This window comes from Pseudophryne corroboree, chromosome 4 (assembly GCF_028390025.1).
Source record: "Pseudophryne corroboree isolate aPseCor3 chromosome 4, aPseCor3.hap2, whole genome shotgun sequence".
Classification (NCBI taxonomy): Eukaryota; Metazoa; Chordata; class Amphibia; order Anura; family Myobatrachidae; genus Pseudophryne; species Pseudophryne corroboree.
Genome location: NC_086447.1, coordinates 645,930,400 through 645,955,385, shown reverse-complemented (window position 1 = coordinate 645,955,385; position 24,986 = coordinate 645,930,400). Strand labels below are relative to the sequence as shown.

The window sequence follows — 24,986 nt, the reverse complement described above, 5'->3', positions numbered from 1 at the left end:
ATATCACCCGATACCTCCCCCAAATCCATGATCTTAGACAAAAAAAAATCACTTGTGTCCTTTAAGTAACTGGGAATCAAGGGAATCAGATCCTGCAGGAAACTATCTACAAATAAAGCCAAAGGTTGCAACAAGGAACCCCTGGCAGAGATAATAGGTCAGCCAGGGGGGTCCACCAAAGACTTGTGGACCTTAGGCAGAGTATAAATCAGCGGGCAGACTGGATTATCAACTTTTAAGAACAGCGCTACCTGTTCTGTCAGCCAACCACTGCCCACAGCTGAATCAATCACATAATCCACTTTATTTTTAATCTCCAACATGGGATTCACCAGACACTTGCTATAAGTTGTAAAACCCGCCAATTGGCGTAGAATCTCCTTGTCATAATCAACCACGTTTTGTATGACAATTGCCCCGCCTTTACCCGCGGGGCGGATTACTATCTTGTCATTTTCACGCAAAGATTTAAGTGCCTGTCTCTGGTCTGATGTCAAATTACCATAAGAGCATTTCCTACCGACAGGCATACAATCCTGTTCTGTCATCCGCAGAAATGTGCGTATACTTGCATTCTTAGTCTGCGGATCAAATATTCCTGGTTTAACAAATACAGAGGGTCTATCTTGATCAAATGTCTCACCTTTATTTTTGTCCATATTGTCTAGGATAGATTGTCATTCTCCAATGTCACTCCGGCTCCAAATACCCTAATTACATTGATGAGGTTATACTCAAGTATATGTTTATTAAAGTACTGCTTGATATACTATTAGGATCTACCATCGGGTGTATGTATCAGGGATTGTCATTTGTTGCCTGATCTCTATTTTGTTAGTAAACTCTAGTTCTGCTGTTACTACACGGAACGTCACTTTCGGTCACGGAGGATGCGTTCCAAACTGCACGGAAGTAACGAATGCATTCCACGGAACGCGGAAGTCACGATGTGATCGGTAACTGTTTGTTATGGTACGGTGCAGTAAGTGGCCATGCGGCAGCACTGACACCCTGTGCGCTCTCCCCGTGGCAGGCGAGTATACTAAATAGTTGTGGATTATGTTTGGAAGTTATCCTGTGAATGTTGACTTTATGATGATGTGTTTATTTGTAAACATATGTAACATAGAAACATAGAATTTGTCGGCAGATAAGAACCACTTGGCCCATCTAGTCTGCCCCTTATTTTTTTTATTTTTTATTTTATATTATTTTTTTATCACTAACCTTATTTGATCCTTATTTCTTTGTAAGGATATCCTTATGTCTATCCCATGCATGTTTAAATTGCTCTACTGTCTTAGCATCTACCACCTCTGATGGGAGGCTATTCCACTTGTCCACTACCCTTTCTGTGAAATAATTTTTCCGCAAATTTCCCCTGAACCTCCCCCCCTCCAGTCTCAGTGCATGTCCTCGTGTCCTATTGCTTCTCTTCATTTGGAGAATGTTTCCCTCCTGGACTTTGTTAAAACCCTTCATATATTTGAAAGTTTCTATCATGTCCCCCCTTTCCCTTCTCTGCTCCAAACTATACATATTGAGATTTCTTAGTCTTTCTGGGTATGTTTTTTGATGTAGGCCATGCACCATTTTAGTTGCCCTCCTTTGTACAGTTTCTAATGTATTAATATCCTTTTGAAGATATGGCCTCCAGAACTGAATACAGTATTCTAGATGAGGCCGTACTAATGACCTATACAGTGGCATTATTACTTCTTTCTTTCTGCTGCTGATTCCTCTCCCAATGCAGCCAAGCATCTGACTAGCCTTCCTCATTGCCTTGTTACATTGCTTACCTGCTTTTAAGTCATCTGAAATAGTGACTCCTAGATCCCTTTCCTCCTCAGTAGTTTCCAGTATAGTGCCATTAATACTGTATTTAGCTTTAGGATTTTTGAGACCCAAGTGCATGATTTTGCATTTTTTGGCATTAAACTGTAATTGCCAGACTCTTGACCATTCCTCTAGTCTACCTAGATCCTCAATCATTTGTTTTACCCCACCTGGTGTGTCTACCCTGTTGCATACCTTTGTGTCATCTGCAAAAAGGCATACTTTCCCTTTAATGCCATTTGCAATGTCACCAATAAAGATATTAAAAAGCACTGGTCCAAGTACAGATCCCTGGGGTACTCCACTGGTAACATTTCCCTCCTGTGAATGCACTCCATTTACCACAACTCTCTGTTTTCTATCCTTCAACCAAGATCTTATCCATTCAATAATCCTAATATCCAATCCCAAACTTTCAAGTTTATTTAGCAGTCTGCGATGTGGAACTGTGTCAAAAGCCTTACTAAAGTCTAGATAAGCTATATCCATGGCTCCACCTTTATCCATCACTTTAGTCACACAATCAAAAAAGTCAATAAGATTTGTTTGACATGATCTCCCCCCAGTGAATCCATGCTGTTTGGGATCCAGTAAATTGCCGGATTTGAGATAATCTACAACTCTTTCTTTTAAGAGTGTTTCCATCAATTTCCCTACTACTGATGTAAGACTCACTGGTCTGTAGTTGTTTGCCTCTTCCTTGCTTCCACTTTTGTGCAGTGGGACTACGTTTGCTCTTTTCCAGTCCCCTGGAATTTCTCATGTAGCTAATGACTGGTTGAATAATTCTGTCAATGGTGCTACCAGCACCTCTTTAAGTTCTTTTAATATCCTTGGATGTATCCCATCTGGCCCCATAGATTTGTCCACTTTCAGCTTTGAGAGTTCTGTTAGGACCTTCTCCTCTGTAAATGTACTTGTTTCATTTTCCTGAATATCCCTGCAACTTAACTGTGGCCCCTTCCCCTCTCTTTCAGTAGTAAATACTGAGCAAAAATAATCATTAAGATGATCTGCTATTAAATTGTCTCCTTCAACAAGACTCCCAGTGTCCGTCTTTAGTTTTATAATTCCGCCTTTTGTTTTTCTCTTTTCGCTTATATACCTAAAAAAAGTTTTGCCTCCTTTACCCACTGACTGGGCCATTTTCTCCTCAGCTTGTGCCTTTGCACATCTGATTACCTTCTTTGTCTCCTTCTGTCTAACAAGATATATCTTTTTGTCTTCATTATTTTGTGTCTGCTTATATTTCCTAAAAGCCATCTTTTTTGCTCTCACAATATTTGCTACTTCTTTTGCAAACCACACTGGCTTCCTTTTCCTTGTGTTTTTCCTAACAGTTTTGATACAAAGGTCTGTTGCCTTCAATATTGCACATTTGAATGTTTCCCACCTCTCCTGCACTGTTTCCAAGTTCCTCCACTCTGCCAAAGAATCGCTTACACATTTTCCCATCCCTACAAAATCAGCCTTCCTAAAATCCAACACCTTTGTTTTTGTATGGGACGAGTCAGTCTCTGTCTTAATGCTGAACCATACTGCTTGATGATCACTGGATCCCTGTGACATCATTATGACGTGAATGGTGTCATGTTTTGGCACCTTCTTTGAGCTTTTTTTGGGGGTTATATAAGGAGCCTGGGAGGCATTGGCCAGTTATACTGCTTGACCTTGGGAATTGGGATGAGATAGCTGCAGCTTATATATATTTCTCCTGATGACGGTCAGTTTATGACCGAAAAGGTTTGAGCAATGGATTCCTCTAAGCTGAACTTAAGCTGAGTATATGTTATCTGAACAATACATTTTCTATGAATTAATTCTGGTGAGTGCTCCATTTTCTGGCTCTAAATTTGGATGCTCGTTTGAGTCTCTTTGGTGACACCCCAGAAGATGGACATGATTTATGACAGTGCGGCCTTAGTATATATATTATATATATATATATATAAATAACACAGCACAGTCCTAGATCAGAGGTATATATCAGAATACTCGTACAATATATTCTGCAATAGGTACACTTTTTCTTAACTAACGCTGTCTGTATAAACACATGTAGAATACTCAAGTGTTTGTAAAGTCACAGTGCTGCATACAGGCGGCGTTATGAGGGAGACCTTGCCCTGTAGTCCCAGAGACTAGCCGCAACTATGCTTATAAGATAGCACCCAGCGTCTCAGTCAGGGAGTGAGGGAGAGTGTGAAGCAGCTCCAGGGCGGGAAAATCTGCAGTAGATGTCGCCCTGGGCCGGGGAGAGGCTACAGGTCAAGCACCAGCTCCCTTATGCAGAACTTCCACCCCAAATACTAGCGAGCCTTATTAAATGGGGAGTTAGTACACCCGACCTGTGCTCTAGTACTCTGGTGGTCTAGTGGGGTCCCTGCTCGGTGACAGTGTCCACGGCAGCACCGCGACCCGTCTCCCTAGGTCGTGGCTGGAACGCGATTGAATGACAGGTCCCGCCTGGGGGACCCTCTTACCTCCTCCCCGTAGCAGCCACGCGAACTAGGACCTAAAGACGGAGCGTCTCCGCCGCAAGTACCCGGCAACAGGCCGTGGGAGTATGCGACACCGCTTGGGAGGTGATGGAACTGAAGCTGAATTGTCACCATGACATACAGCGCTGACAGCCCAGTTTTGAATACATTTTCTGTAGGCAAAAGACTTTTTCAGGGCTGCCCAGTGCAGCCCACCTGTTAAGTGACCTGCTGCTGCAGACAACAACTGAAACTGAGCTCACATTGCCTGGAGGTGGGGTTATAGAGGAGGCCCCAATTCATCCTGGGACAGCCTAAAGCTTTAGCCTGTTGGTGCCTCTGGATCAAGATCCACTCTACATCCCAATGTTTCCCTGTGGAAACCAATGTAACCTGCTGCAGAAAAGTCGATTTTGGTCGATGTTTGATCAATTTTGTGTTTAAGGGTCTAAATCACACATTTACCAACAGATGATTTTTGACATAGTTTTAAAAAAACATGTCAAAAATCAACTGTTAGTAAATGTGTGATTAAGACCCGGAAACACAAAAATGGATAAAAAAAATAATAATCGACCCAACATCGTCCAAAAGTCAATCATCACTACATATATCCCCTAGTGCCTATACTGCCACTGAGATGCTCGTGTAGCTCGCTGTATTTTCCTTTAAAATGTGTCTTATTCACATTGCTGATGCTTCGAAACACTACTCACAGACATATTCAATTAGTGTCAGATCCTCTCAGACACTTCACTTTTCAATTTGCGGGCATTTCAAGACAGGTTTCTGCCCGTTTCCGACAATGCTAATCCGACTTTCTTTTAAGTCGAATTGGCATTGTTGAAAGCGGGCTATAAACCTGTTAGAAATGCCCGCAAATCCGACAAAATACGTGGATCGATGGCTAATCCGAAGAACCATGTGGTTTACGACAAGTTGGAAAAACGGCAACAGACTTGAATAGGTTGAATCTAAAAGTCGCAAAATGCAGTTTTTCCGACTTGTCGGAATAAGTGAATACACCCCTCAGTGTACAAGAGATGCTGAGCTGCGACTTTAACCGCATCAAACAAAGTTGGAGATGAAGCACAATGGAATTTGGCGTGAGAAAAGCCTGCGGCTGCTGCATAATACAGATTCATTCACACACAGATGTGCAAATGTTGAACATGAAATTGATCAGTGCCTGGAGTTTGCCAAAATGCACCTGAAGGACTTTCAGACCATGAGAAACAAAATTCTCTGGTCTGATGAGACAAAAACTGAATTGTTTGGTGTGAATGCCAGGCGTCATTGTTTGGAGGAAACCAGGCACCGCTCAACACCAGGCCAATACCATCCCTACAATGAAGCATGGTGGTGGCAGCATCATGCTGTGGGAATGTTTTTAAGCGGCAGGAACTGGGAGACTAGTCAGGATAGAGGGAAAAATGAATGCAGCAATGTACAGAGACATCCTGGATGAAAACCGGCTCCAGAGCGCTCTTGGCCTCAGACTGGGGTGACGGTTCATCTTTCAGAAGGACAACGACTCTAAGCACACAGTCAAGGTATCAAAGGAGTGGCTTCAGGACAACTCTGTGAATGTCCGTGAGTGGCCCAGCCAGAGCCCAGACTTGAATCCAATTGAACATCTCTGGGGAGATCTGAAAATGGCTGTGCACCGATGCTTCCCATCCAACCTGATGGCGCTTGAGGTGCTGCAAAGAGGAATGGGGAAAACTGCCCAAAGATAAGTGTGCCAAGCTTGTGACATCATATTCAAAAAGACTTGAGGCTGTAATTGCTGCCAAAGGTGCATCAACAAAGTATTGAGCAAAGGCTGTGAATACTTATGTACATGTAATTTCTTGTTTTTTATTTTTAATAAATTTGCACAAAAAAACTTTTTTCATGTGGTCATTATAGGGTATTTTGTGTAGAATTTTGAGGAAAAAATGAATTTGTTACATTTTGGAATAAGGCTATAACATAACAAAATGTGGAAAACGGTGAAGCGCTGTGAATACTTTCCGGATGCACTGTATTTATACACAATATTGTTGAAATGTTACTATTAACAATCTGTGTCATACTCATTTAAAATTTCAAGACAAATACAATCTAGCTATAGTTTAATATCCTTATGTAAGTTAGTAGGTCATACAGTCTTCTCTTTTGCCACTTAAACACCACTGGGCTGATGTAGACCTGCATACACCTGACAATTAAGAGTCTCTACTACTGGAGATGTAATATGGCAGAGGGAAGGGGTGGTTTAGCATAGTACAGTAAGGGCGTGATTATGCGTGATTGGCTCATACATACCAGCAGAAAGGAAGTATATCTTTTGCATCTGCTACAGGTGATATGTGGTCATAAACTAAACACATCTGTTAATGATGCAGAGAAAGAAGCATTTTGTGATGAGATCGGCTCTGCGTATGGGTGGAATTATTTTGGTTTTCCCTGCTCTATTATTATTTCTTTTTTTACAGTAATTTACAGGCATTTTCCTGACAACTCTGCATCAGCCTCTGATGCAGCAGAGTCCATACTATCAGCTAGCTCTTTGCAGTCAGGCAAGAGAAACAAATCTTGACTCCCAGAGGGAATTAGGTAGCTACACAAGTTCCTGATCCAGAGGTACTCAGAGACTTAAAATAACAGAAATCAGATTTCCACACGACTGTCAGTAAAAGAAACCACTGACAGCAGCTGAAAGGGGAATAACCTTTACTTTGGATAATCTGACTAAAAAAATGTCAGAATTATTGGGTAATAATAAAAGAGATTAAAGCATTTCCAGTCAATTAAAACGGATATGAAGGCATATACAAAGGAAATGCTTTATAGTACGAGTGTAATAAATTGTATTGGCGACTAGAGACCACTGAGAGCGACAAAGATAAAAATTATCCTTCACTATAGTGCAGTTTAGAACATACCATATGACCAGTAAAGTGACATAGGGCTTAATTCAGACTGGATCGCTGCAGAGGCGGTCATGGGGCGGGCCAGACCGTGTTGTCTGCGGTCCAGACAACGCAGGCATGTCCGGACCGTTGCAGGCGCGGGATGGGGTGGCTGCGTGACGTCACATGCAGCCGCTGAAACCCGGGACGCGGCGGGTAGCGCCTGCCAGAACAGCTAGGCTGCGCGATGCTTTTGCACCTTTGCCAGAGGGTGGGGGGCAGAACCAGACATGCGGGGCGGACTAGCCCTGTGCTGGGCGTACTCCCCGAATGTCTGAGAAACTGAACGTAGATGTGCTAACTTTAGGACATCTACGATCAGATCTAAATTACCCCCTAGATAAAAAATATAATACATGAGTACTTGTCTTGTATAAACAGCTGTGAAATTTTGTCACACTCTGACATCAAAATTTATCGTACATAATCATAAGAATTTACTCACCGGTAATTCTATTTCTCGTAGTCCGTAGTGGATGCCGTAAGGACCATGGGGAATAGCGGGCTCCGAAGGAGACTGGGCACATCTAAGAAAGAATTAGGACTACCTGGTGTGCACTGGCTCCTCCCTCTATGCCCCTCCTCCAGACCTCAGTTAGGAAACTGTGCCCGGAAGAGCTGACACAATAAGGAAAGGATTTGGAATCCCGGGTAAGACTCATACCAGCCACACCAATCACACCGTACAACTCGTGATACTATACCCAGTTAACAGTATGAATAACAACTGAGCCTCTCAACAGATGGCTCCAAACAATAACCCTTTAGTTAAGCAATAACTATATACTAGCATTGCAGACAATCTGCACTTGGGATGGGCGCCCAGCATCCACTACGGACTACGAGAAATAGAATTACCGGTGAGTAAATTCTTATTTTCTCTGACGTCCTAGTGGATGCTGGGAACTCCGTAAGGACCATGGGGATTATACCAAAGCTCCCAAACGGGCGGGAGAGCGCGGATGACTCTGCAGCATCGAATGAGCAAACTCAAGGTCCTCCTCAGCCAGGGTATCAAACTTGTAAAATTTTGCAAATGTGTTTGAACCCGACCAAGTAGCAGCTCGGCAAAGTTACAAAGCCGAGACCCCTCGGGCAGCCGCCCAAGAAGAGCCCACCTTCCTCGTGGAATGGGTTTTTACAGATTTAGGATGCGACAGTCCAGCCGCAGAATGTGCAAGTTGAATTGTGCTACAGATCCAGCGAGCAATGGTCTGCTTTTAAGCAGGAACACCCAGCTTGTTGGGTGCATACAGGATAAATAGCGAGTCAGTCTTCCTGACTCAAGCCGTCCTGGAAACATAGATTTTCAGGGCCCTGACTACATCTAGCAACTTGGAATCCTCCAAGTCCCGAGTAGCCGCAGGCACCACAATAGGTTGGTTCAAATGAAACGCTGATACCACCTTAGGAAGAAATTGGGGACGAGTCCTCAATTCCGCCCTATCCATATGGAAAATCAGATAAGGGCTTTTACAAGACAAAGCCGCCAATTCTGACACACGCCTGGCCGAAGCCAAGGCCAACAGCATGACCACTTTCCACGTGAGATATTTTAACTCCATGGTTTTAAGTGGCTCAAACCAATGCGACTTTAGGAAATCCAACACCACGTTGAGATCCCAAGGTGCCACTGGAGGCACAAAAGGGGGCTGAATATGCAACCCCTGACTGTAGGAAGTGCAGAAAGCGACCCAGCTGAAATTCCTCCGTTGGGGCCTTCCTGGCCTCACAACAAGCAGCATATTTCCGCCATATGCTGTGATAATGTTTTGCGGTCACATCTTTCCTAGCTTTAATCAGCGTAGGAATGACTTCCTCCGGAATGCCCTTTTCTTTTAGGATCCGGCGTTCAACCGCCATGCCGTCAAACGCAGCCGCGGTAAGTCTTGGAACAGACATGGCCCCTGCTGGAGCAGGTCCTGACTGAGCGGCAGAGGCCATGGGTCCTCTGAGATCATTTCTTGAAGTTCTGGGTACCAAGCTCTTCTTGGCCAATCCGGAACCACGAGTATAGTTCTTACTCCTCTCCTTCTTATTATTCTCAGTACCTTGGGTATGAGAGGCAGAGGAGGGAACACATAAACCGACTGGTACACCCACGGTGTCACCAGAGCGTCCACAGCTATCGCCTGAGGGTCCCTTGACCTGGCGCAATATCTTTTTAGCTTTTTGTTGAGGCGGGACGCCATCATGTCCACCTGTGGCCTTTCCCAACGGTGTACAATCATTTGGAAGACTTCTGGACGAAGTCCCCACTCTCCCGGGTGGAGGTCGTGTCTGCTGAGGAAGTCTGCTTCCCAGTTGTCCACACCCGGAATGAACACTGCTGACAGTGCTAACACATGATTTTCTGCCCATCGGAGAATCCTTGTGGCTTCTGCCATCGCCATCCTGCTTCTTGTGCTGCCCTGTCGGTTTACATGGGCGACCGCCGTGATGTTGTCTGACTGGATCAGCACCGGCTGGTGTTGAAGCAGGGGTCTTGCCTGACTTAGGACATTGTAGTTCCAGAATATTTATGTGCAGGGAAGTCTACTGACTCGACCATAGTCCTTGGAAGGTTCTTCCCTGTGTGACTGCCCCCCAGCCTCGAAGGCTGGCATCCGTGGTCACCAGGACCCAGTCCTGTATGCCGAATCTGCGGCCCTCTAGAAGATGAGCACTCTGCAGCCACCACAACAGCGACACCCTGGCCCTTGGACACAGGGTTATCAGCCGAAGCATCTGAAGATGCGATCCGGACCACTTGTCCAACAGATCCCACTGAAAATCCTTGCATGGAACCTGCCGAATGGAATTTCTTCGTAAGAAGCTACCATCTTTTCCAGGACTCGCGTGCAGTGATGCACCGACACCTGTTTTGGTTTTAGGAGGTCAACTCCTTGGCCTTCTCCTCCGGGAGATACACTTTTTTCTGTTCTGTGTCCAGAACCATACCCAGGAACAGTAGACGCGTCGTAGGAACCAGCTGCGACTTTGGAATATTCAGAATCCAGCCGTGCTGTTGTAGCACTTCCGACCAACAACTGCTCCCTGGACCTCGCCTTTATAAGGAGATCGTCCAAGTACGGGATAATTATAACTCCCTTTCTTCGAAGGAGTATCATCATTTCGGCCATTACCTTGGTAAATACCCTCGGTGCCGTGGACAGACCAAACGGCAACGTCTGGTATTGGTAATGACAGCCCTGTACCACAAATCTGAGGTACTCCTGGTGAGGAGGGTAAATGGGGACATGCAGGTAAGCATCCTTGATGTCCAGTCATACCATGTAATCCCCTTCGCCCAGGCTTGCAATAACCGCCCTGAGCGATTCCATTTTGAACTAGAACTTTCTGATATAAGTGTTCAAGGATTTCAAATTTAAAATGGGTCTCACCGAACCGTCCGGTTTCGGTACCACAAACATTGTGGAATAGTAACCCTGGCCTTGTTGAAAGAGGGGTACCTTGATTATCACCTGCTGGAAGTACAGCTTGTGAATCGCCTCCAGCACTACCTCCCTGTCTGGGGGAGTCGTTGGTAAGGCTGATTTGAGGAAACGGTGAGGGGGAGTCGCCTCGAACTCCAGCTTGCACCCCTGAGATACCACTTGTAGGATCCAGGGATCCACCTGTGAGCGAGCCCACTGGTCGCTGAAGTTCCAGAGACGCGCCCCCACCACACCTGGCTCCGGCTGTGGAGTCCCAGCATCATGCGGTGGACTTAGAGGAAGCGGGGGAAGATTTTGATCCTGGAAACTGGCTGTCTGGTGCAGCTTTTTTCCCTCTTCCCTTGTCTCTGTGCAGAAAGGAAGCGCCTTTGACCCGCTTGCTTTTCTGAGGCCGAAAGGACTGTACCTGATAATACTGTACTTTCTTAGGCTGTGAGGGAACCTGAGGTAAAAAATGTTTACTTCCCAGCTGTTGCTGTGGATACGAGGTCCGAGAGACCATCCCCAAACAATTCCTCACCCTTATAAGGCAGAATCTCCCTGTGCCTTTTAGAATCAGCATCCCCTGTCCACTGCCGGGTCCCTAATACCCTCCTGGCAGAAATGGACATTGCATTAATTCTGGATGCCAGCCGGCAAATATCCCTCTGTGCATCCCTCATATATAAGACAACGTCTTTAATATGCTCTATGGTTAGCAAAATAGTATCCCTGTCGAGGGTAACAATATTATCTGACAGGGTATCAGACCACGCTGCAGCAGCACTACACCTGAGGCAATTGCAGGGCTCAGTACAGTACCTGAGTGTGTATATACAGACTTCAGGATAGCCTCCTGCTTTTTATCAGCAGGCTCCTTCAAGGTGGCCGTATCCTGAGACGGCAGTGCCACCTTTTTTGACAAACGTGTGAGCGCCTTATCCACCCTAGGGGATGACTCCCAACGTAACCTGTCCTCTGGCGGGAAAGGGTACGCCATCAGTAACTTTTTAGAATTACCAGTTTCTTATCGGGGGAAACCCACGCTTATTCACACACTTCATTCAACTCATCTGATGGGGGAACAAAACACTGGCTGCTTTTTCTCCCCAAACATAAACCCCCTTTTTAGTGGTACTTGGGTTAATGTCAGAAATGTGTAACACATTTTTCATTGCCGAAATCATGCAACGGATGCCTCTAGTGGATTATGTATATATATATATATATATCTATCTCAACATCGTCGACACTGGAGTCAGACTCCGTGTCGACATCTGTGTCTGCCATCTGAGGTAGCGGGCATTTTTGAGCCCCTGATGGCCTTTGAGACGCCTGGGCAGGCGCGGGCTGAGAAGCCGGCTGTCCCACGGCTGTTACGTCATCCAGCCTTTTATGTAAGGAGTTGACACTGTTGGTTAATACCTTCCACATATCCACCCACTCTGGTGTCGACCCCGCAGGGGGTGACATCTCATTTATCGGCACCTGCTCCGCCTCCACATAAGCCTCCTCATCAAACAAGTCGACACAGCCGTACCGACACACCGCATACACACAGGGAATGCTCTGACTGAGGACAGGACCCCACAAAGTCCTTTGGGGAGACAGAGAGAGAGTATGCCAGCACACACCACAGCGCTATTTAATCAGGGATTTACACTAACTGAACGTGATTTATCCCTATAGCTGCTTTATATACATTTTGCGCCTAAATTTAGTGCCCCCCCTCTCTTTTTAACCCTTTGAGCCTGGAAACTACAGGGGAGAGCCTGGGGAGCTGTCTTCCAGCTGCACTGTGAAGAGAAAATGGCGCCAGTGTGCTGAGGGAGATAGCCCCGCCCCTTTTTCGGCTGACTTCTCCCGCTTTTTTATGGATATTTTGGCAGGGGATTTTACACATATATAGTCTTGCTGACTATATTATGTGTTTTTTTGCCAATTTAAGGTACTCTTATTGCAGCCCAGGGCGCCCCCCCCCAGCGCCCTGCACCCATCAGTGACCGGAGTGTGTGGTGTGCATGGGGAGCAATGGCGCACAGCTGCAGTGCTGTGCGCTACCTTAATGAAGACCGGAGTCTTCAGCCGCCGATTTCCTGGTGGTTCTTCTTGCTTCTGGCTCTGCAAGGGGGACGGCGGCGCGGCTCCGGGACCGGACGACCGAGGTTGGGCCTGTGTTCGATCCCTCTGGAGCTAATGGTGTCCAGTAGCCTAGAAGCCCAAGCTAGCTGCAAGCAGGTAGGTTCGCTTCTCTCCCCTAAGTCCCTCGTAGCAGTGAGTCTGTTGCCAGCAGATCTCACTGAAAATAAAAAACCAAAATATATACTTTCTTTTCTAAGAGCTCAGGAGAGCCCCTAGTGTGCAACCAGCTCGGCCGGGCACAAAATTCTAACTGAGGTCTGGAGGAGGGGCATAGAGGGAGGAGCCAGTGCACACCAGGTAGTCCTAATTCTTTCTTAGATGTGCCCAGTCTCCTTCGGAGCCCGCTATTCCCCATGGTTCTTACGGAGTTCCCAGCATCCACTAGGACGTCAGAGAAATATACGTTATGGTAAGAACTTACCATTGATAACGGTATTTCTCCTATGTCCACAGGTTTCCACAGGATAATATTGGGATATGCTTGAGCGTCAGCAGATTGGCACCAAATCGATCACGAGCTTTGTGGCCTCCCAGTATGCACCGGGCTCGTCCATATAATCCCGCCCACCGACTCAGGCAAATCAGTTGTTTCCAAAGCAATTAGGCAGAAGCATTATGTTGAACCTTATTCAGGCGATAAGAACACACATGCACACCCTTCCATACAAGGGGGAAGAGATTAGTGAGTATAAAGATTCTCAAATCAGGTGCGTCAGGGTGGGATCCCTGTGGAAACCTGTGGACATAGGAGAAATACCGTTATCAACGGTAAGTTCTTACCATAACGTATAATTCTCCGGCTGGGTCCACAGGTTATCCACAGGATAACATTGGGATTTCCCAAAGCAATTTTTAGTGGTGGGGACGCTCCTGATTGGAAAGGAGAACCTTTCGCCCCCAAATTCAGCGTCATGAGAGGCAAAGGTATCCAAGGCATAATGTCTAATGAATGTGTTAATGGAAGACCATGTGGCTGCCTTACATATCTGTTCTGCTGAAGCACCATGTTGTGCTGCCCATGAAGGACCTACCTTACGTGTAGAGTGAGCAGAGACATTAGCCGGAACAGGGAGATCAGCACGAGAGTATGCTTCTGAAATCGTAATTCGAAGCCATCTTGCTAGCGTCTGTTTAGTAGCAGGCCATCCCCTCTTATGAAATCCGTAGAGAATGAAGAGAGAATCTGTCTTTCTGACGGCACTGGTACGATCTACGTAGATTCTTAATGCATGGACTACGTCCAACGATGCTTCTCCCGCTGACAGTCCCGCTACCTGAAAAGCCGGGACCACAATTTCTTCATTAAGGTGAAACTTAGAGACCACCTTTGGAAGATAACCAGACTTAGTTCTGAGAACTGCTTTATCTGGATAAAAAAAATCAGAAAATGGGACTCACACGACAGCGCTCCTAAATCTGATACTCTTCTAGCTGATGCCATAGTCAGAAGAAAGAGTACTTTAGCTGTCAACCATTTAAGATCCACTTTCTTAAATGGTTCAAACAGAGCCCCCTGAAGGGCTTTGAGAACCAGACTTAAATCCCAAGGTACTGCAGGAGGAACAAAAGGTGGTTGAATGCGCAGCATTCCCTGGAAAAAAGTACGCACATCCTGTAAAGTAGCAATTTTCTTTTGAAACCATACTACAGTTAATGCTGAAACTTGAACTCTCAAGGAAGCCACATTCAAACCCTTATCCATTCCTGCTTGAAGGAAATCTAAGATTCTGGATACTCTGAAAGATTTTGGATCCATATTTCTTTCACTGCACCAATGAATATATGCTTGCCATATTCGGTGATAAATGCGAGCAGAGGAAGGTTTCCTTGCTCTAAGCATTGTTTGAATTACCTGCTGTGAAAAACCTCTTGATCTTAGTTAGGATAGAGGTTTCAACAGCCATGACGTCAAAGACAGCCGATCCAGATGCTTTTGACAACAGGGACCCTGCATTAGTAGATCTGGACGTTGAGGGAGCAGAATTGGTGCATCCAATGACATCCTCTGCAGATCTATGTACCAATGCCTCCTTGGCCAAGCCGGAGCTATTAGAATCACGGCACCCTTTGCTTGCTTTATTTTCCTCACCATCCTGGGTAGCAGGGAGATTGGAGGAAACAGATATGCCAGATGAAATTCCCATTTCACTGACAGTGCGTCCACCAGGGTCGTTTTGGGGTCTTTTGTTCTTAACCCGTATACCGGAACTTTGTGATTAAGACGGGACGCCATGAGATCTATCTCCGGCAACCCCCACTTGTCTACTAGAGTCTGAAAGACCTGCGGGTGTAGAGCCCATTCGGTTTCCTGAATGGTGTGCCGACTGAGAAAGTCCGCTTCCCAGTTTAGGACTCCTGGAACGAACACTGCGGACAATGCTGGAAGATGGAGTTCTGCCCACTTTAGTATGTGACTTACCTCCTCCATTGCTCTTTGGCTGCGAGTTCCTCCCTGATGGTTGAGGTACGCTACTGCCGTTGCATTGTCCGAGCGGATCTGGACTGGTTTTCCTTGCAGAATGTCCATTGCCTGAATCAGTGCCATGTATATAGCTCGTAGTTCCAACAAATGTATTGGCAGGCAACTTTCTTTTTTGGTCCATTGTCCCTGGAACCAAAATTATCCGAACACTGCTCCCCAGCCCTGAAGACTGGCATCCGTTGTCAGGATCACCCAATCGAATATACAAAAGGGTCTTCCCTTGTCTAGATGGGATGTCTGTAGCCACCAGGCTAACTACCTTTTTACCTTTACCGGAAGTACCATAATTTGTTTCTTTATTGTCTGATGTACTCCATTCCATCTGGTTAGGATCAGATGTTGCAAAGATCTTGAGTGGAATTGTGCATATTCCACCATGTCGAATGTCGACACCATCAACCCCATCACTCGCATAGCCATGTGAACTGATATTGTTTGACTGTGCAACAATTCCTGAGTCATCAACTGCACCTTGGATATTTTCCCCCAGGTAGAATTATCCTCTGCAGGGGTGTAGTACGGGTGACCGGCGGTCTCCTGACCGCCGGTCAGCTTACCGACGCCGGGATCCCGGCAGCATACCAACGACGGGATCCCGGCGGGGAAGGGCGAGTGCAACAAGCCCCTTGCGGGCTCGCTGCGCTCGCCACGCTGCGCTCGCCACGCTGCGGTCGCCACGGGTTCTATTCCCACTCTATGGGTGTCGTGGACACCCACGAGTGGAAATAGTCCCTGTTGGTCGGCATGCCGACCATCGGGACCGTGAGCCGTCGGGCTCACGGAGGAGGTCATGTGACTGTCGGTCAGCCGACCGGCGGTCACATGACTACCACCCCTCTGCAGACCTGAATCCAATACAGCCTCTAAGTGAATCATCCGTTGTGACGGAATTAGAGACGACTTTGCCCAATTTATGAGCCATCCATGTTTTTGTAGACAAGTTATTGTCTGTTGGAGATGGCTCAAGAGCAATTCCTGGGACTGTGCCAGGATTAAAAGATCGTCGAGGTATGGAAAAATTCTTATCCCCTGTTTGCGGAGATAAACTGCCATAACCACCATAATCTTGGTGAAGACTCTGGGGGCTGTAGCCAACCCAAAGGGCAAGGCTTGGAACTGAAAATGTTGCTGGAGGATAGCGAACCTGAGATAACACTGATGGGACAATGCTATTGGCACATGCAGGTAAGCATCTTGTATATCCAGAGATAACATATAATCCCCTGGTTCCATGGCCAAAATTATGGAATGGAATGTTTCCATATGGAACCTCGGTACCCAAATGTATTTGTTCAACATTTTGAGATTGAGAATGGGTCGAAACGACCCATTTGATTTCTGGACCAAGAATTAGTTGGAGTAAAACCCCTTCCCCCGTTGTTCCGGAGGTACTGGGACGATTACTCCTGACTGAAGCAATTTGTGAACTGCTTTTTGCAGTGCCCTGGCCCTCGTCTCTATGTGAGATGGGCTGGTACAAAAAAACCTTTGAGGAGGCTGTTTTTTGAATGGGAAAACATAACCCCGAGATACCACTTCTTGCACCCAAGTGTCTGTTGTCGACCGCTGCCATATGTGTGCAAACTGAAGAAGACAGCCACCTACCTTGGAGTCCCCCAAGTGGAGGCCTGCACCCTAAGGCTGATGATTTCTGTTCTGGTTTGGAAGCTGGCCCTCTAGTGGCCCACTGCTTCCTCGTTTTACCAGACTTATTGTACTGGGTTTGCTTAGGTTCATTCTTACCTTTGGTTTTACCATGCCACCGAAATGGCCTAAAACCTGAACCCCTAGGTTTAGGAGTATAACTGGCAGGGAATGTAACCTTCTTGGATTCAGCTTCTGACTCCAGAATCTCTGTCAATTCCTTACCAAAAAGAATGTGTCACGGTCCGGCGGGAGACTGTGCAGAGGAGCCGGCTCTTACCTGTCCGGTCTCTTTGGAGAGGTCCAGCTGGCGGAGGTGCGGGCTGCTGGAGTCGGGCAGGGTGTGCTGGGAGGACAGGCAGGGGCACTGGTTGGCAGCTCAGCAGACTGGCAGCATGTTCCTCCAGCAGGGGTCAGCAGTGCTGCTGTGGAGCCAGGGCTTCTGTGAACAGGCTGGGCTGTGTTCCCGGTGGCAATCTTGGATGTGGGCAAAAAGCCTGTCTTGCCCACACTTTACCAATTTATCACTTCCCTGTGGGCAATTAGCTCTGAGCAGCTGCTATAAGACAGGAAGGCCTGGAGGAGGGAATTTGCCAGTGCAACGTCTTTCACAGTATCTGTGAAGCTAGTTCTCTGTGCTCCCGCAGCATCTCCAGTGTCAGGTTCTTCTTACAACAAATTACCCAAGCCTCCTGATATAGCCTTACGCAGACTGCCGACTCTGTTCCCGTGTCCTACCCAGCTACCTTTTCTGGACGCCGCAGTAACCAGCCCTTCGGAATTTCTCCTTAAAAGTACTAAAGTACTATACTTTATACTGTATACAGTATAGTACTGTAAGTACTATACTGGGTCACGGTTCCGGTATCTTCAGCCACCCGCTAACCTACAGCAGTAACTCTATTCAACTCTCTTTGGCGAACTCTGTTAAATTATTCCAAGTAATAAATGCGCAAGACCTTCATCCGTCCCGCTCGTTTGTTTTCAGAGATCCAAGTGCACCAGAATCATCTTCCCCAAATCCGGATCCACAAGAATCCTCAGACGTGACAGAATGTTCCCAACAAAAGGCAAAGCTTCCAGAACCTTTTTGGATTCAGAATCAGCTTTCCATGTACGTAGCCAAATTGCTCTGCGAGCGGCTACCGTTAAGGCTGAAGCTTTGGAAGCAATCGTACCCATATCCATTGCTGCTTCTTCTAGAAATAGTGCAGCCTGTTTCATATGGGCTATATGAGACTCCTGCTTCCTAGTGGGTGCTAAAAGCCCATTCTCTAATTCTTCAGCCCATTCAACTACCGCTTTTGCCATCCAGGCCGAGGGCATAGCCGGCCTTATGACTGCCCGACAGGGAAAAAATGTTTTAAAAAAACCATCCACTCTCCTGTCTTTGACATCATTTAATGATGTTGAAGGCAAGGGTAAAACGGATTTTTGCACCAGTCGAATGACGTGCGTATCTACTTTAGGAGGCACTTCTCTTTTTAAACAGTCCCCAGTTGGAAAAGGGTAGTACGAATCCCATTTCCTTGGGATTTTATATTTCTTATTGGGCGTAGCCCAAGTTTCCTCCATAATTTCCGTCAGTTCCTCTGACCCTGGAAATTCTACCCTCACTGTTCTGGGACGTTTAAACACAGGTGCTTTAGTTTTTACTACTGGCTCAACTGAATCTTCAAGAGACAGAATAGCCTTCATTGCTCCAATTAACTCAGCTATATCTTCTGAGCTGAAGCCCTCTAATTGTTCTTCATAAGGTGACATACAGTATATGGAGTCATCATCTATTGTATCCTCCTGTGTAGCTTGCGAATTGGATGATATATTTACCTTTGGTTTATTAGCTTGTTGACTTGTAGAAGCTGTAGGGTCTGTACCATAAGATGGGAGCTGCATGTAAGGGTTAATCGTGTAACCTATTCCTGCGATAGGAGCTGCAGTGGCCAACCTGTCAGCTATACTGGATAGAGTCTGTGCAAATATGGCCCAAGGTGGATCTATCTGTTGTTGAACAGAGATCTGCCTAGTAGTCTGCTGAAATGAAAAGCAATTTGCACACAACCCATTATTTCCCAAGGATTGAGTTATTAACCCAACCTTGCAAGATAAACATGTTTTAAGTGCTGGTGTTACAGCATATTATCAACTACAAACACATTTCAAGTATGTAGGCGTACATTTACCGTTTTCTGTATTATACAGTACTGTATTTTAATGTATTCAGACGCAATTGCGGAGAAAACTACAGCATTGTACAAAAACTCATATGCAATAGGCACTGAACTTAACGATTCATACTAACATAGTAGATAGAATTTTAGTGCTGTATAACCCTTACACTGTAGAGTGGGATACAGGGAGACTCACCCCACTTCCAGGATCGATCAATACGTTAGCAAGTCGCTGAGTGGATCCAGACGCTATTAGTGTACACAGCCAATCCAGTATTTTTATTGGACACAGACGCTCAGTGAACGGTAGTGCATGCAGACGCTCTGTCTGCGACCCAGTCTCTTAGCGGTCAAACTTTAGTGTATACAGACGCAGCGCCATGCTGAGACCGAGTTCCCTCGCGGTAGCGTCTGAGACGGAAGTGATGCAATCAGTTCATGGCGGGAGACACTCGGAAACTGGTCATGAACTGGGGGGAGAGCGTCTGACTCCCCACTGCTGGCATCAACCCTAGGGAACGCAGCCTCAAACTATTCCTGGCGCCTTCTGATCCGTAAAGCATAGTGCTAGAGCACCCGTGGTGGTGGCGCGCCAGCTACTGTTTGGTAGTCTCCGCCCAAATCAGTGCGGCTGTGTCCGTATTCCCCCTCTAAGCGGAAACGATGCCTTACCTTCTCCCCGTGCTCAGACCACAGCCTGGTAACGTCTGCTGGACCTGCTAGCAACATCCGACACAGACGCCCGTCGAGACAGCACTTGTACCGTGAGGGTAAGCGTTGTTGCGACCCGGCGGAGAGTTGTTGGAGCGACTCTTTCCAATATGCGTGTAAGACGCTGTTAGGAACGTTCACTCAAAAAAAGGTGCGACTATAAAAATAAAGGCTCTTAGGGCTGCCAAACACAGCAGCCCTGTGACCATGGTCCGACTCCTGCCGCACCAAACAAAAAACTGATTTGACCGAGTCGGTGGGAAGGATTATATGGACGAGCCCGGTGCATCCTGGGAGGCCACAAAGCTCGTGATCGATTTGGTGCCAATCCGCTGACGCTCAAGCATATCCCAATGTTATCCTGTGGACCCAGCCGGAGAAATTATTATTATTAAAAAAGAAAAATGAAAAACTCAACCTCTACCGTGTAAAATAAAGATAAAAGTAGTAATATGCTCCATATAACATCTGCTTTACTATTATGGAATGGGTTCAGTATGAATGACCAGCGGCCGGTATGCCGGCCGTCAGTATACTGACAGCGGCATCCCAGCCACCAGTATGCGGCAGCGTGGTGAGTGCTCACCACAGGTTATATTCTCCCTCTATGGGTGTCGTGGACACTCAGAGGAAGAATCACCTAACTCGCCAGTATTCTGGCAGCGGCATTTCACTGCTAGTCGGAATTCCGCCAGCGACATTGTGCCGCCAGGATCCCGACTAGAGGTATTTTATGGAACTCCTCTGCAATTTGTAACATCCTTAATTTTAAAACAGGTCAGCTTCTCACATGTATCAGTTATCTATGAATAGATTAAGATATATACAAAAATCTTGTAAATTGAATTCATCTAACCAGTTTATATGTTACTTTAAATTAAATTTAACATTTGCCACTACCAATGTATTTGTGGATTATTTCTGTGCTTATGGGTACAATACATATTGTGGAGAGGGGGCACAGTACATAATAAAGTTTGATTGCAAAAACTAAAAAAATTTAACAGTTAAAACCTTACCTGATGGAGAACTGTGACTCGGTGGAGCAGTCTTTGTTTTGGCATCTGATAAGCGAGATATGCTGTTAGCTCTGGCTCTTGGAGAACTTTTTCCATCAGTAGTTGCAGATTTAAGACCACTCCTACTGGCATATTCTGCAGTTCGAGAAGATCCAGAACCTTTTGAAATTGTTGCTTCAGAGTCACTGCGTGCTGATAAAGAACCAAGTCTTGTTCTTCGTGGCTGTGCAAGCAAATCAATTCTTGAAAAAGGTTTCTTACCAGTAGGTTGTTTTGATGTTGAACTTGTTGTAGAAACTTCAGAGGCAACAGATGCTCTATCAGTATCCCCAATTTCTGTATCTGAAGTCTCTCCTAAGCGTGATCGGCGCAATAGTGAAGTTCTAGTTGGACGAGGCCTTGGAAGAGTGATTGACTTGTTAGCTGCGGTTGCTTTTGATGTGGCACATTTGTCATCTGCAGAAGCAAACTGAGCTTTGGTAAGTGGTTTTCTAGAATAGGTTTCTTGGTCAGATGATAAAATATCGGAGACAGCTGAACAAGGTAAACTAGAAGTCTGATCATCATCCGTCAAGTCGAGAGAAGGTGGCCTATTTCTTGCACTTGTTCGCAGTACCTTACGGATTTCAGTTCTCGTTGCAACCTCTTTGACATGGGGTTTACTTTTTCTTTCATTCCTCTCTCGGTTCATGGCAGCTGATGAATTAGGAGGGTCTTTAGAAGGAGAAGAAGTTGAGGATTTCTCTTTATGTAGACTGCTGAGGCTTTTTCGCTTTTGTGGACATTTTTTTTCTAAATCACCAGCGACAAAACTAATTGTGCTTGCTGTATCAACATCTGACTCAGGGGATATAGAATTATCTTGTGTATAGCTAGGTGTTTTTGGATCCTCATCAGGTTTGCTTTCATCCCGGAGCTTTGCCTCAAGGAAAGCCATGACTGCTTCTGTATCTTTCAAAAGGAAAGTAGTATCCATGCTAGAATCAGTGTCTACAGAGTCACTCCTCTCTCTAATATTGTTCACAGATGTAAAAGGAAAGCTTGGTGAGAAAACAGACTGTTTATTAATGTGTGGAATGAGTTCTATTGGGACGTTTGAGCTTGGCTTGTCTATAGTGAAACTACCTTGTCTCACTAGTGGCTTTATGTGCTCTTTTTTCTCAGTTTCTGTATTTTTAACATGATTATTGCAGGAAACATCATTTTTTTTAGTAATTTCATGGGGCATTTCTACAGATTTCTGTAGTTTGTACAAATGTTGTGCTAAAGAATCACCTTTACATAGCTGGGCAGCGGGCGGCTTGCTGGATAATTTTGCAGAGGTTGGCTGCTCTTTAGTCTGTTCACGTTGAGCTTTGCATATTACTTGTTTTTTTACAGCATTTGCAGGGAGAAAGCCATCTTTCCTGGAAGCCTCACTACTTAATCTTGAATAGTCTGCAAGGTTTCCTGTCTTTTCCAATGAACTATCTAAAAGTTTACCTGGCTTATCCATACTTCGCCCATATGAAACATACAGGTTGTCTTTTTTGTTAATAAGGCTAGGTACTTCTTTCTCCTGTAACTCTGTATCTTGCTTTTCTCCAATATCGGCTCTATGCTTAAATTTACTAACAGAAGCAAGTGAGTCACATTCTTCTTTTGGAAGCTTTGGTAAAGTTCTCCTTTTACAATCATTTTGACTTGTCACAGAAGTGGCAGATTCACCTTTATGTGATGCTCCAGATTCACTCATATCTCCATCTAAAATAAGTAGAATATCCAATCAGATCCTTATACATGTGAAACATTGCAGAACTGTACGGAACATTACAGCATTGTACAAATATATAATGTACCTCTCCGTTTTAATTTTTTCCTTTCTATCTGTCGCTTTGACACAGAGCCTAGCTATGCCCCACTACGTAGGCAACGAAGCCCTGTCCCCACCTCTGATTGTTGGCCCACTGAGTAATAGAGAAGGGATGATCATCAGTGGGCGAAAACCATTGTTCACTCTAAAATGCCATGTTACTTTCCAATTCAATGCACCTAGGTAAAATTCTATACACGAATGTGCAGATCAGTTGCATAGCATGTCCACAACTGGTTTTGCACAGCATAAAGCAGTTTTGGTGCTTCATATATAATCTCATTTGTGTGGAACTTTTTTTTTTTTTTTTTACTTTGAGCCAGAGCTATTTAGTAATAGTCTCTCACTTTTCACTACACTACAAACAATAAGTAGTAAGGGCTCTATGTACATTAGTAGCCCTGTATGCTTTCTTTGGAGCAGAGTGGCACCCCATAAAATACTGAGTTATGACATGTAACACCGCTCTGCTCAAAAATATTGACACAGGATGGAGCTGAGGAAACAATACAATATGTGCACTCTCTCTACGCCCCAAGACTCCCACTGTGGAGGAGGCAAATACTGAGTTGGTAAATATGGAGGAAAGATTAGAAATATGCCGATCTGCCTCTACATTTACCTCAAATTACAGAACATTGTTGTTTTCCTAATCAACCATTTTGTGAGCGCTGCTGCATGTGATGTGACAGCAGCAAGCTTGGCTCTCCCTGATGCAGCTGAATGCCATGGAATCATGACGCAACGCTCAATATTATAGAGGAAGTCCCTTCTGCACATGTGCAGAATGGATTTCCTCCTTCTTACCCAGCCCACTGGCAGTGTTGCAATCTCTGACCACAGACATCACTGCTAATATTTGCCACAGAATGTAGGATCAAAAGTGTAAACATGGGAACTTCAGTTACAATGGGGGCATATGGACATTGGTGGGGTGCTAGACATACACTAGGAATAGTCTTGAAATTAAAATATTTAAATACATTTTTTTTAAAGAAGTTTTTGACTACATAAAATAATCCATGACATTTAATTTTTTTTGTCATTTTGGGGGGAAAAAGTGGCTTCCGTTAAGTGGTTAAAGTGGAACTAAACTAAAGTTACCGTATTTTTCGGACCATAAGACGCACCTGACCATAAGACGCACCTAGTTTTTAGAGGCGGAAAACAGGAAAAAAAATATTCTGAACCAAATAGTGTAATAAGCTTACAATCTATACTGTAGACACAGACATCAGCTTTACAGGCCATTTACATAGAATACGGTACACAGATTTTTCTGGGACAGTGTGTGACAGAGGCAGCCACACAAGCACAGCCATAGTCACAGTACAGAGCAGACGAGAACCTTTTTACCTCACAACATACAGATGACGGCGAGGCAGCAGCAGCAATACTTTGGAGGAGGCAAGGGGAGGAAGCGGGGGAGTCACGTGATGCCGCCTCTCAGATGACGGCGAGGCAGCAGCAGCAGTACTTTGGAGGAGGCAAGGGGAGGAAGCGGGGGAGTCACGTGATGCCGCCTCTCAGATGACGGCGAGGCAGCAGCAGCAGTACTTTGGAGGAGGCGAGGGGAGGGAGCCACGTGATGCCGCCTCTCGGATGACGGCAAAGCAGCAGCAGCAGCAGACAGGACCCGCCGCTACCCGCACTCGTAACTGCTGCCTCTCCCACCCAGTGCGCTCCCACCCAGCGCATTGGGAGCGCTCCATAAGGTTTTTACTCCTGCTCTGTTATTCGGACCATAAGACGCATATTCGGACCATAAGACGCATGTACTTTTCACCCCACATTTTTGGGGAGAAAAAGTGCGTCTTATGGTCCGAAAAATACGGTAATTAAAAAGCAATATGCTAGTACATACAGTATGTGTCCTCATACATCATTGCTGCAGTCATACCAAATATCCCCTCTTGGTGCGCAAGGTCCTGTGAGAATCTGCTAGCATTGGTAGTCTTTTATGGCGAAATGCATGTTAGTCGCAACGTGATGCAGCTAAGATGCACCAGTAGACTTTGCTGATTAAATTGATATAAGACACTTGTATATCTGTGTGCAAATGAGTCTCTGAATCTGTATACACAGTGCTACAAAGTAGCAGCCACAGCTTTTTTCAAATAAAAGTTCCATTTCCCCCTTTATAGACTCAGTAACACCCAATATACAAGTGTCATATATCAAACTGACCAGCACAGTCTTTTTGGTGCATCCCAGTTGCATCACATTCTGACTAAGATATATTTTTGGCAAAAAAAAAAAAAAAAAAAGATGCCCGA

The 24,986-nt window shown here is 45.5% G+C and overlaps 1 protein-coding gene across 6 annotated transcripts in view; it reads right to left on the bottom strand.

The window, feature by feature from the left end:
* Window positions 1-24,986, bottom strand: part of CEP170 (centrosomal protein 170) — a 619,381-nt gene that overhangs the window by 139,214 nt on the left and 455,181 nt on the right. For all 6 annotated transcript variants that reach the window (XM_063917739.1, XM_063917738.1, XM_063917740.1 and 3 more), the window contains exon 11: window positions 20,859-22,601. In XM_063917739.1, the coding sequence (XP_063773809.1) occupies window positions 20,859-22,601 (1,743 nt within the window). The remainder of the gene's footprint in view (window positions 1-20,858; window positions 22,602-24,986) is intronic.